This window comes from Cheilinus undulatus, linkage group 20 (genome assembly GCF_018320785.1).
Source record: "Cheilinus undulatus linkage group 20, ASM1832078v1, whole genome shotgun sequence".
Taxonomy (NCBI): Eukaryota; Metazoa; Chordata; class Actinopteri; order Labriformes; family Labridae; genus Cheilinus; species Cheilinus undulatus.
In genome coordinates, this window is record NC_054884.1 from 7,938,355 (window position 1) to 7,952,417 (window position 14,063).

Here is a 14,063-nt window from a genome sequence, read left to right on the forward strand (position 1 = left end):
CTTCCATGTAATTTATGCTGGATGGTCACAATACAGTCATTTTATTCATCGTGGCAAAAACTGCGGCACATCAAGCATACTCTATATATCGCCCATCCTGAGAGGGAAGCCAACTTTTACTACATGTAAAAGTCAGACAAGTTTTGTCGATTCATGACTGTCCTTTGTTCATCAATGAGACACGCTTGTGGAGCAAAAATTTCCAAGAAAAAAAGTCCGTACTATATGTGGTAGTAACATTTTGGTCCTGAAGGTTGCCAACTTATCTGTGCAAGTAAGACTGAATGCAGGGGCTTGGTTGCATTTTTTGAACCAAAACAAAGTACCAAATATGAGTTATCTAGGATTTCTGTTTTAGTTGCTGTTGCATTAACATAGGTAGATTTTTATTCGAATTTTATTGATGTTTACATTCTGGTATCCTGACATCCCTACTGTAGATTTAATGCTGATGTTAAAGTCTCTACAGTGAAAAAGATGCTTTTTTAAGAGAGCTGGTAACAGAAAACAAGCTGTTTAATTAAACTCACTGTGACATGTTGGCATTTCACCCTCTCAGTGTGTGTTTTATTAAAGCGAGTGTGTGTGTGAGAGTGTGGAGGAGAGAGAGAGAGGGGTTAGCATGCACACGCAGCCTCTCACCTCTTTGTTTACTCTAACTCATGTGTGAAATGTCACCTGCAGAGATGTCACATGATGTGGAATCTAACACAACGTGTCCGACCATCACACCAGCAGAGATACGATGAGTCCATTCCCACAGCACGACTCTCCAACACTCCCACAGACACAAACAGAGAAATGTCAGTGGGCAGGCGTCCTCCCAGGTTGTTTTCTTTCTGTTTGTGAGGATAATATCTGTTACGTAACGCTTCATGAGTGGGTCCTTAAAAAGTTTTAAAAGTCACCCTGTGCTTCAGTGCCTACTAATATTTTAATGTGATCATTTAACACTTTCAGCACGCTGCACCAAAGGGATGTCACAGCACCAGACTCTTAAACTTGGATGTAACGTTGAGGGATGTGCTTTTCAGGTTGATGTTTGTCACAAATGCATAGGCAGTTGTGCAGCACTGACATTTGTGCAATTTAGACAGTATTTTTTGCAATTTTTGTGGATATCAAGCAAGAAATTACTCAATATAGGGTGCCAAGGACTCACTGACTTGTTATTTTAACGGGTAATACTATGTTTTTCCAGTATTACATCAAAGTTTGAAGTTCTGACATTGTGATAACCCCGGCTGTAATACAATAAAAGGATCAATCTAAACTGATTGGCTCCCCTCTGTGGAAAGTGTTGGTCTCTTCCTCGTTCTCTTTGGAGCTATTCTTAGAGGCGAAGGTTTCCCCAAATCACGCCTCTAAACTTCCGGTCTCAAAGAAACTCGCGTCCTGTTGTTTTCATAACTGGCCGAGTGAGCGCTCACACTTTCTGTTTTGAAAATGAATGTGAACCTCTTTGTCATTGTGTTGATGGTGCAGGTTAAACTTCATTCTTCACAATCTAGCAGTTACATGTCAACAACCAAGATGGTTTTATCATGCTTTAACACCATGTTTTCATATCTGTGCTGTCTTGCAGATTTTCCTGCAGTTCTTTCTGGTTCGAGATCATTTAAGTCAGGTATATAAAGATGAGTTGTGCAGTATTTGCTTGGCAAAGTTGCAAGAAGTGCAAGATTTGAACAACAAACATCTAAGGAAAAACTTAAAAAAATATATCATAGTGTAAAAAAGACTTGATCATGCACCTAAGACCAAAATATCATTGTACGCCACCTTTTCAGGCACAGTGAATGGACTTGCAAGGAAGTGAAACATATTGAGGCATGTTGTTCTCAGCATACTAAGCCAGGGTTAACAAAGGACCTGCAACCCCTTTTGTTATCACTCTTTTTACTACAAGCACTTTTTTAGCAAACACTGTAGTTATTACAACTCTTCATTCATCTTCTCTCTTTTGTTCCATGTTTTTAAAGCAGCACACATCATTACTGTTCTAAAATTGAATGTATATGATATAAAATTTGACTTAAAAAATGAAGGTCAAAACAGACTCAACTCTTCTGATAACAACATAAGTTACATGTGGTGGAGAGCAGACCTGCATGTTTCTACTTGATCTATTCTCAACCTGATTGACAAACACTGTTGTCTTGGTTGAAGATCGTCCTGCCTGCTGATGCTAGTAGAGACATCTTCTGATATCAGAGTAGAGATGTGCATATTTATTTACTGTGAGAAGGACAGTGGATAGTGTTGAAAACAGGAATGAGAGAGTAGAGGAGAGACGTGCAGGAAAGGAGCCGCAGGTCAGAGTTAAACCTGGGCTACCTGCATACATGGATGTGTCATTACTGCTAGGCCATCTGCGCCTATTGACATGGTACTTGTACTAACATATCTGATACCTACTGGACCAAATTACAACACAGATATCAATACTTTGTTTCAATACTCTGCCACCCAATTAAAGGCAAGAAATGCATTATGGAATTTGTGTGATTCATGCATAAAGTTACACCAGTTTCCTTTTCTAATCCAATGTTTGACTGGCACTTTACAAAGATATTTCTGCAAATCATATATGATACCCAGACAGTTTTTATTCTCCTGCTGACATGTTTTTTTCCTCTCAAAAGTATGAATTCAGGCACCGTTTAGGTACGGGTACCATATAAAAGCACTGGTATAAGAAAAATCCATAAGCCCTATCTGTGCCGCCGCTCAGCACATATTTACTTGTTGTTCACAATGATGCTGTGATCCTGAGTTCAATAAGTAGTGCTCTGTTTTGACTGTCTTTAGAATCAGCAACTTGAGCCACTTTAAATTTGGGTTTAAGTGGATTTGCCACTAGTCACTTATTAGTTTTAAGGACCTGGTCTCGTCTCCTGCTGTTGTGCCACTCACGCTGTGCCTAGAAGTAGAGATGCATCGATACTACATTTTTCCAGTCCAAGTATGAGCAAGAATGCTTATATTTGGGTACTCAATGATGCTATGAATACACATCCAAATATGAGTACTGAATAATACCATCACTGTCCTCAAAATTATTTTGAAGGTGTTTTATTTTCATCAGATGTTTTTATCCCTCCTTTTGACAGTGTCTCAGAACATAATCATCATTCTCCTCTACATCAGTCATCCTCAGTTATGTTGAAATATCAACTAACTGCAGACATGGCTCCAACTTTGACTAAATGCTTACATAATGAGAGACAAAAATGCTTGAAAATGATACAGAGTGGAGTATCTGCAATGTTTTATGAGTATCAATACTTAGGCTTGGTACCTGATCAGTATCTGTGCATCCCTTGAAGCATCTGCTCATAATGGGTTTGAGCGTGCCAGTCCCAGAGCTCAAAAGACATGCAGACGTTTCCGCTTTACCCCACTCAGACAGATTTGAGGGGCTGGGGAGGATATCATGGAAACCCTGGATCAGGAACTGGACTCTCTGGGGCTCCATGTCCAGATGTCCTTCCTGGTCACCTTTTCCCAGTTCACTCAGGCCCCCTGCTGTCATATAGCCACTAATGAAAAATATCTAACAGAGATATTTTGGGTTGAATAGGAAAATAAAGTTGTCTTTCATCACTGCACCATTAGAAAGTCATACATCCGCTGCCTCCATCCTCCTCCGTTCTGAGCATATTTGTATTTCTGCAGTAGTATTGAACATTGTTGAAAACTAACGACGTATGTTTGTTAATTTTCACCTCGTGTAGCCTCTAACATTTACTCTAGATGTTTTTTACTCTCTTTTTTAAGCTGTGATCTCTCTTTGTCTATTGTTCCTTCTCATTTTCCAGATCTGTGTTTATGAGCCCTAATAATTTCCTGTTGTTCCACGGCTGTTATATATAGACGGCTTATATTTTTAACTATGCCATTGTTGGCTGGAGGTAGTAAATGTGATTATAGGTGAGGTCCTCAGTGAAAATAGAGTTTCCTCTTTGAAAAGGAAGTCTCTGAGAAATTCCTGGCATAGGTGGGATAGCCCTGGTCGGATCTGGGCAGAGTTCTCAGTGAATGGAGCTCAAACGCCCACATCCACCCGCTCACACTTCCTGTAAATGTAGTCAAGCCATTATGAACACTCAGTCACAGGCAAAGTTTGATAAAGACTCCTGGAAATGAGACTCACGGCAGACTTTAGGACTCATGTGGTGAGATTTGGTTACTTTCTTGACTAAGAGAAAATGTAACTTCAGTTGACTTTAATGATTTTCTATCTTTTTATAGGCTAAAGGGCGGAGAGATGGCATGGTGGCATCCAATGAAATCAGACGCCGGCCGCTGTCGTTGGGTGAGGTGGAGGGAGTGTCGTGGCAGGGCCCACGGACCATTTTTATCCAGAAGAACTCGCAGGGATTTGGCTTCACTCTGCGTCACTTCATCGTCTACCCACCGGAGTCGTCGCTCCACAGCCTCAAGGTGAGTGGACTCAAACATGTTTATTTATTTCTGGTGATTGTGACTCATTTCAGTCATTTTTAATATTTTGATGTTAAGAGTAACTGACTAGTCTGATCTGCATCGTTCTGAGCACAAGAAGAAAGTGGGTCATAGAACAGTGGGCTGATTAAATCTTAAAGGGCTCTTGATCTTTGTATTGAAAGGGTCCTGGTTTATGTCTGTAGTACATTTGTAGTCTGAGAAGTGTTTGTTGAATTTTTATCAGTGGGCTTTAGTGAGTGCTGGAAAAACAGTCTGTATAAAAGGAGCAAAACCAGTCAAAACACAATCCTTAGCAGTGACATCCAGGCTCTATCTGCTGCTGTTGATGACGACTTATCTATCTCTAAAAATAAGGGATGTGTGCGATTAGCTAGCTAAAATCATTAAGGTTTGATTCCATGCTTGTTGGTACCAGAAATATGAGTCAGTCAAAGTAACAATGAATATTTTCAACAATTCAGCCTTGCAATTCTGTGTTCCATTTAAACTGTAAAGCAGCCCCCCGCCACCAGTAGTCACTGTAGCTCCAGTTAATGGGTACTTCCATGCTGCCATAAAGCTTTACTACCTGGATGTAAACAACAACAGTGAATAGATAGCATTGATAGCATCTGGTAGAACTGTTTTATTGATTTGGAAACACAACCACTAGGGGTGCGTGATACTATTGGCATGATATCTTTATCGCAAATATGAACAATTCTGCCAGTATTTACAACTGATATTCAGACTGTTCATATCAGCAATAACATTCATATATAGGCCTTAAATATTGGCAAAGTATATGTGTAAAATCAGGTATAGGGGGTTGTTTAGGGTGCCACACACTGAAAGAGACCCCTTGTGAGCCCTGAACATTTTGAATGAAGACTCAAACATGAAAATCTACCAGACTGTCTAGCTGTTCTTGACTCAGCCTCTCTGTACACAGGAGACTGTTGGTGTTTTTTACAATAAAATCTGTGTGAATATATCATAGTGGCTAAAATGTCACCATCAAATATTGCCATAAAGATATCAACAAAAATCCAGCTGTGTAGACATTAACAGAGGTTCTACTAAAAGTAGAACAGAAAAGGTGAGAGTGTTAGCATGCTAACTAGAAATGAGCTGATCCATGTTTCTTCAGTTCCACTCTGACTCTCACATTTGTACCGATACCTGATATTAATTCAAATATTTTTGTCATCATCATAATTTTTCTTATTGTTTTGGTGGTATTATGTGTTAGTCCAAAATATTTTGGAATGCATAAATCATAATATTATTCCTAATGTTTCTTAAATTTTGTGCCTGCTTCACATAAAAAACAGGTGCACTATAAAAACAGCAGCAACAACTGTAAATTTTAATGAATACAAAGTAAATATGTAGAGATAAAACCTACAAAAATTAAGAATAAAATCTCTTCAACTAAGTAAAAAAAAAAGATGCAACTAAATATGATGATAGGATATATCTTGGTACTACTGCAGCAGGAACAGATGTGAAACTAACAAACAAAAAATGACAAAAAAATCAAGCTGCTACTGAAAGCACTACATTTCTTGATGTGGGCATTCACAATAAAAGCACTTAAGGAAACCAACTATGGATTTTTACTGTGAATAATATGTTGTAGGTACCATGTTTATCATTGATTTAACTTAACTCTAGTGATCTGTTAGCAGTCAGCCTCGCTGTCACTCTTTATAGAAACTCTGACCTTGTTGAAACACCACAGCCTGCCTCTTTGAATCATCATGGACTTTAAACAAGCGATTCATGAGTTAGAACACCTTTAAACAGTTGTTTAAGTTGTTGTAATATGAGTCACTGCAGCTTGCTTTAAGATGCAGTGACATTTGGGTTTTTATCTGACGGCTCTTTAGTTTCTGAGTGAAATATGATGATAACTGGACTCAGACTGAGTTGTCTGTCACAAAGCACACTGCTAAGCTAATGGCACTATTATGCATATGCTTGGCGCATTCACAGCCCAGTGAAAATGTTTGAATTTGGACGATGACGTGGATCAATGTCATCAGTCCAATATCAGATGTGTTTTTATATCTGTAACATAAATATCTGACCTGATACCTATATTGAAACCAAACAGAAGTTTTTGCATCTACAAATCTGTATCAAACTATTGTAAACTAACAGCTTCTGACTCATGATTGTAAGCCAAAATTGGCTTCTTTTGTGGGCACATACTGCTGTGTGAACCACTATTTACTTATTTTTAAATGAGACTGAGTGCAAAGAAGCAGTGTGGCGCACAGAAAACCGTCTTGCTTGGCAGTTTTTGAAGCTGACCTCTGGCTTCACTGGAACATCCTTGTCAGAGACTTATATTATTGTTAGACGAGCACTGACGAGTTCTAAGATTCCTAAATAAATGGTAAGAATACAATTTAGAGTCACTCTATAAGCAGAATAACATGGAGTTTTTTTCTCTTTCATATTCTTGGTCAATCATTCTCTTTGTTTTAGTCTAAACTGTTAAAAAATAGTGCTTTATGAAGCCATGACACTTTTAAACTGACATTCATTTGCCTGGATGATAATTTCTTGTCAGTAGAGCTGTCCAAGGCATAAAAGTGTCAAATGCAACATTTTACAGATCAATAGAGCAGATATCAAAATATTTCTATGAAATATTTTGTTTAGCAAAGACTTTTTAAAACAAAGCATGTTTTAAATATCTGGGGATGTTGTTATTAGCTCAGTGTTCACAATTAAAGGATGGAGTTTCATTCAGTTTGGTTATGTGACTCAGAGGTTCAAGCATGCCTCTTGTTTTTTCCACATACACCCCTCCGTGTTTAACCATAAGTCCTGTCATAATGTTGGGAAAAAAGAGACGAGCCAGCCCACTTAAGGATACTTTTAATAGCGGCACAATGGTGAAGTTATGTCAGATGAGAACAATTCATGGACAACCAGCAGACTTTCCAAATTGAAGGAAATACTTAGTTTGGTTAAAAATATTTTAAAAAGTCAGAAGTGACTCATCTTTAGGCTTCTTATCCAAATGGAGATCAGTCTGACAAACAGAAGAGATGTGGCCAAAGAAAAGCTTTGTTGTGATTGGAGAGAGATGCTTAAGTGCGACATGTACTTGACATGGAGGTCACATATTTTACCTTTAAGATTTTAGTTGTTCATCGGCAAAATTACACTTAGATCAAAACAAACTATTACAATGAGGCTTTATAAAACTAAGGCAGCGTTAACCAGTAACTGACTTGTTATGTAATGTCAAATAGCTGTTTAAGAAATGGAGTCTGGTGGCTTTAGTAAAAAACCAAAATAAATACTAATACTATATACTAATATTAACTAATATTAACTATAGTAATACTCTGTATAAACTAGAAAAGCAAACAACATCATTGAGAAGAACAAACATTTCTATCCAGTTCTTTTTGATGCTTGTAAACACTATAGAGGCACGGGCGTCAGACAAAGTGATTAAAAGCATGTTGCCTTTTTAAAAATTTCCAGTGGAAATGATTCAACCAGGATGTGATGATCATGTCACTCTGCCCTGACAGAGGTTGTGTGTGTAGCAGCAGGCTGTGCAGAGCTCTTTGTGTGTCTGTGCCAGGAATGAGCCGAGTCAGCGAAGCATCAGAGACTCAGGACAGACAGACGGCTAGAAATAAAGTGAAACATGCAGACAGACAGAGAACAAAAAAATGAGACAGACAGACAGCGAGACAGTTAAACTGATAGTGAAACAGCGTATCAGAGAGGTAAACAAACATTCATTGAGGTAAACTGGCCAATCAGACAGCAGAAAAACAGCCAACAGGCTGGAGTCAGCTGGAGTCACTCAGGCCTGCTATTAGAATTAGCAGAGTAGTGCCCCCTTGTGGTTCTCCTCTCTTCTAACACCTTGTCTGTCTCCTGCAGGATGAAGAGAACGGAAATACTGGAAAAGGTGAGTGAGTGGTTTATTTACTGACTTCATGTTTCGTTTAGTCAGCAGCAGTGTCTTTATATCAATGTACCTTTTGCTTTCTTTGCGTTTAGGCTTTCAGCAGTCTCGACTGGAGCCGATGGACACCATCTTTGTTAAGAGTGTCAAAGACAGTGGCCCCGCTCAGGAAGCTGGACTGCGTACAGGTAGGCATCACAAAAACCTTTCCAAAAGGGAAAGGTGTTTGTGGACATGACAACAGTAAAAAAAAAACAAAATGATGCTGATGCATGCTTATAAAGTAAGACCAAGACAAAATAGGAGCCTGAGGCATGCAGTATTGGGTCATTTCTTTTTTTTTTAATTTACTTAAATTGGTCTAGAGCAAATATGTAGAAGCAAAACTAATTTAGGCAGTGGCCACTCATTCCCCCTCAAACTTTTTCTTGGTTTTGAATTGTAATTTAATCTGCTAGACATGCATCGATTAGTAACATTTCTGGCAGACGCTGATGTTATAAATAATAATGCAGTCAACTGCTGACAACAGTGTTTTCATCACTTCTTTGTAATTCTCTGTGCCTGTTTACTAAATGAGTAATGTAGTTTAATATATTTAGATTTTTGTTAGAAGTGCCCTCTCTTGTAATGTCACTAGAACATGTCTCACAAACTGCATGTCACTGATATCTTTCAGAGAAAGTGGAAGACTCCCACACTGCTGACATTTTCGGTCATGTTTTACCTTGAAAATAAATCAGACTTTGTCCAACAGGTGGCTTCCTCTGTCTAATAAATCACCTCTTGAATCAGGAGTTATATTCATGAGCCTGTGAGCAATAAATCGATGCAGATACACATTAGATACAGAAATTGATGCCAGGGATGGGGCATGATTTTTAAATATTTGAATATTCAAATATTCATTAATTCATTTTTTGACCTTTATCTCATCTGATTGTTATGCAGTACTACTAACGAACTGTGGTTGTATGGCATCTATAAGCCAGCTACTAACATTAATTAACAGCTGAAGAAGAAAATATGTGGCACAACTGTAACACTTAATGCCTCAGACATATTAACATGCTAAAGCAGCATTTATCAAAAAATAGCCTATATGAGGAACAGTTCAGTCAGGAATGCTCTCGTCATACATTTACCGATGTATTGCAAAATGAATATACAGTTTTACTGAGTCAAGAAGGCTCTGCTTTAAAGATGCACCCTGGGTTATGGAAAGGTACTTTAATGACACTGCATGTTAAATACAATGACTATTAGTTTAGCAGCAATTTGCTCTTTAGTAGTATGAAATTGAATATGAGGGTTCAACAGAGGCTTTAGGCAAGGAGGAGGCTTTGGAGGTGGAAGTGAAGCTGTGCCAGCAGCAGGGTGGTGCATCAGCATTGATCAAAACAGGGATTAGAGAGAAGACAATGTATTTAGATGGACCACCATGTTGAGAAAAAGAGCTATGATTAGTTGGAAGACAAAAGACGATAATTTTGTCAGCTGGCTATCAGCTGGCTATCAGCTGATTGCAGCTAGGCGTATGACTTCTGTGTCCTGCATGAACTAATGCCAAGCTTCATCTATATTATTTCTAAATGTTGAATAAAGTTGGGCGTACAATGACTCCAAACCAGTCATCATATAACATCAGCTTATTGCTGCAGGACTGAAATGTTTGCGATGCACAATTATCGCACTTGATTTAAGTGCTCACACTGCACGGCCAGATGGTCATGCATGGAAAGGGAAATTGTAACAAATGTAAGGGGAGTTTCCTTTAGGAAGTCTCAGACACAGAAATTGAAGTCATACTGTCATGTTTTTATGCCTTATAACTACAAATAATGACAAAGCCACTCTTGCCATCTCTCCCACACACATATAATATGACTAACAAACACAACTAGCAGGTAAATTATAACAGACATTTTGCTGGATGTTCACAGGAATTCCATCTCAGCTGCCGTAGTAGCAGCTCTGTTGAAGAGCACAAAAAAATAAATTTAGTGTCATCTTTTGTTTAAGGTGTAAAACAAGTGGGAGGCCTCGGCTGCTGGTGAAATATCACTGCTCTTTCTACCAGCAGTGGCTGATGGGAGGTTTGACTAGTGAGACGCTGCTGTCTGTGTGCCGAGGGTGGCAGTTGAGACGGGGGAAATTGAGGCGTGTCATGTGACGCTATGCATCGATGTGGTGCCAGTGTGTTTTTACAATTGTGTTAGCAATTACCTCACAAACTAAGATGTAAATCCTGGTCCATCTGTGTGAAAACAGAACACTGGCGATAATTCAAATTTAGTTTGATTCCTGTAGGATTATTGACAATAATTATCAAGCAGTAACCAAACACCTGTGCATCCCCATAATCTTCATTTATGTTTAGGAGTGTTAAGAAACAACACCAGAGGTGAGCTGTATTAAAGGGAAGAAAAATGCTTATAAAGATCATGTCACTCTCCCTGAAGTATAAAGTGCTTTACAATGGAACCTCACAGGATGTAACATAGATCTCAACGTTTGTTTGTTCCTTCATGTGCACTTCAGGTGACAGGCTGGTGAAGGTGAACGGGGAGAGCATTCTGGGAAAAACCTACTCTCAAGTAATCGCTCTCATCCAAAACAGGTGAGAGTATTTAATCACCTTTTTAAAGTTTACATTAGACCCTTTACTCATGTGTTTGAATCTTTATTTTATAGTGAAAACATCCTGGAGCTCTCTATAATGCCAAAAGATGAGGATGTGTTGCAGTTGGTAAGTGTGAGTATTAACCTTTTCTTCTTCTTTCTCTTCTCCTCTCCTCTGTACCTTGTTAGCTAGGATGTTTATGTAATGCACCAGCTGTATACTACTGAAAGTATTTTTGTAGCCACTAAATCAAGTTTAACTTGAGAAAATGTGATTGTGCATGGACACATACTATATTTATGTCTACTTGACCTTTACATTTCTGATTGTATATTTGCTTGATCTGACTGCACACAAAAAGAAAATGTTTTTTTTCTGGATATTTGTAATCACTCACATCCTGAGTAAGAGAGGCTATGGCTTAAAATTAAGAAACTCATAACACATAGATGTTTATAGTCTTTAGATAAGTCTTTATCTGTATTGTATTACTGCTTTATGGTATTAAGATAACTTTGGTTAGAAGTTGTGGCTATACTACTAAAACTGATTGATTACTTTCAAGGAGTTTAATGACTGCAGACAGAAAAATGATTGCATGGTGCACGAGGCATCAGCCTGACTCTCCTCTGACTGTCCCTTCACGTTACTCTCAGATTATTCTGTCATGTTTACACTGTGCCCTAACCTGTCTGTCCTCAGGCGTACTCCCAGGACGCCTACCTGAAAGGCAATGAGCCATATTCAGGTGTGGCCCAGAACCTCCCTGAGCCACCGCCTCTCTGCTACCCCTCCACAAAGACCAGCCCTGCTGCCCCCCCACCCAGCGACAGCCTCCACACTCCTGTGGACAACTGGCAGTGTCGACACGGCCCCACCACGTCCCCTCTGGACAACCGCCCCCCTAACACTTCTCCCCCCACCTCCGGCTGGTCCGGGGGTCCTGAGGATTCCAGTGCTTACTTTCTTCCCACGGGGCGTCATCGTGGACGCTCGTCGTCAGCCATCAGTGCGCTAGACTTTCATTTTGCCAACCATAATGCTGCCATCGCCTCCGCAACCCTGCCTGCACCACGGAAGAGCAGTGCGCCGGCCTCTTCCCGTTCTCGAGCTGACGCTCTGTGCCACCAGGCTCTGTCGGACTGGTACTACAGCCAGGCTGAGGCTGCCGAGTCCATGTCCCCCCGCCACCGCAGTATATCTCAGGACCGCTTGGCAGAGCTGGGGCTGGGTTTGGCTCTTGGCCCCGGACCTGCGCAAGCTCCCACAACCTCTGCAGAGCAACGGAGGAGAGAAACGCTCCTGTACCACCATCAGACAGCAGCTGCCTCCCATGATTCCTATTGGCTGGGGGGGTGGGGTGGAGTATCAGGACCAGGAAGCCGGTCATGCTCAGAGAACCTGCTGGCAGCCTATGCTGAGTATGAGCACAACTACGGGCGCTCTGTGGAAACACTTGCTCAGGCTTCTGCTTTGGTCTCATCACGCTACGAGAAATCCTCACAGGGAACCCAGACCGCCAAACTCAGCGAGCAGAAAGAGCAGAGGACCCCAGCAGGCCATCAGCACCAAACCCAGGTGACGAGCCCCATCACTACAGCTTCCACTGTGCCCCCTAGTGGTAGGCAGCCCGGTCAGCAGGTCGCTGAACCCCAGACGAGGAGAGTAAAGGGTGAAGAGCTGGTGGGCTACCAAAGCTACAGCCCCTCCTTCTCTCGTAAAGCCGGTCACCTCCTCCAGCAGGCCCACTCCTTTAGGGAGCCTGGCCACAGCGGCCCCCATCTCAACTGGAGCCCCACGGGCAGAGGGGACAGCGGGGTGGTACCTAGGCCTCAGTCAACCCCCGCCCTGTCTGCGTCAGAGGAGGAGAGAGCTCGACTGGGGGAGGATAGGGAGGTCATCTCCCCCATCTCCCTGAACCAGGAGGTGATTCTGAGACAGAAGCCGCCCTCTGGACATCGGCCGCCCATTCAGAACCTCAGACATCCTCACTACGCCTCACCTGTGGAGTCACCTGAGCCCCCTGCTTTGACTCCTTCTCCAGGGACACCTTCTCCGGTCTCTGGGCCCGGCCCTACCCGCAGGGCTAATGGTAGCCTGGCACAGCATGCATACAACTCCCTGTCCTCTATTCCCTTCATAGGTTAGTGACCTTTTCTCTGTAGCAACTGACCTTAAAGAGCTGTAACACCATTACCTTTAACATGTTCTGATAATGCCATGGAATTTTGAATTTATGGATCTTTGGTTTCAAGTCAAAAACAATTTTAACCAAAACCAGTAAGCTTTAGTTGTGATTTAGCTGTCTTTACACATCGATGTTTTGGGTCACTGAAAGCAAGAAGTTTTGGAAACAGGTTCCAGAGTGCAAACTTCTGAAAACAGCACTATTTCCATGGCTGTGTATACTGCCAATAAGCTGTTTATCTGAAAGCGGAGACTTAACCCATGCGCATTATGCTTCCAGTCCATATTCATGCACACTACAACAACAATGCCAGGACAGCAATACTCCAGTTTCGTTTGTATTGCTCACTCCAAATTTTCATTTTCTTAAATTAAGCAACTTTAAAGTAGCAATCCCACCTCATTTTTCATCCATGCACATTTTTATTTTGCCTTAATCATTTTTATGTGAGTATTTCCACATGCACATATTGTTTCATTAGAAAATTACACTGCTAACTACTCTCTTTGTATCATGTACACCAGTGTTTTTAGTTGTTTTTTCAGCTCCATGTGCACAGTAGTTATCCAAGTGTTGCCTTCTGAACTCAAAACTTAAAAAAAGTTAAGCATTCATTTGACAGTGGGACTTATTCTCCAGTATCCAAGGATATTTCTTAAATTTGTTCTTTTCTTTTTTTTTCTCTGAGAACCTGGGTCAAACTCATGACATGATCTTAAATGTATGAATGCCATGTGCCTATAAGCTGGAAGCGCCCGCATGTTTTTCCTTGTTTGCACAAAGACAAAAAAATCCCCCTTCATGCCCATATGAGGATATGAGAGTGCAGGGCTGTATGCACACACAGAAGGCATACA

General features: G+C 40.8%; 1 protein-coding gene across 7 annotated transcripts in view; it reads left to right on the forward strand.

Annotated features, from left to right (window-relative positions):
- Positions 1-14,063, forward strand: part of LOC121528108 (rho GTPase-activating protein 23-like) — a 121,555-nt gene that overhangs the window by 83,132 nt on the left and 24,360 nt on the right. For 4 of the 7 annotated variants that reach the window (XM_041815270.1, XM_041815267.1, XM_041815272.1 and 1 more), the window contains exons 2-7: positions 4,255-4,446; positions 8,371-8,398; positions 8,491-8,583; positions 10,937-11,015; positions 11,090-11,150; positions 11,721-13,161. In XM_041815270.1, the coding sequence (XP_041671204.1) occupies positions 4,255-4,446; positions 8,371-8,398; positions 8,491-8,583; positions 10,937-11,015; positions 11,090-11,150; positions 11,721-13,161 (1,894 nt within the window). Of the gene's footprint in view, positions 1-4,097; positions 4,179-4,254; positions 4,447-8,370; positions 8,399-8,490; positions 8,584-10,936; positions 11,016-11,089; positions 11,151-11,720; positions 13,162-14,063 lie in introns of those variants that run through there. The other 3 variants (XM_041815269.1, XM_041815271.1, XM_041815268.1) reach the window with 3 other exon arrangements.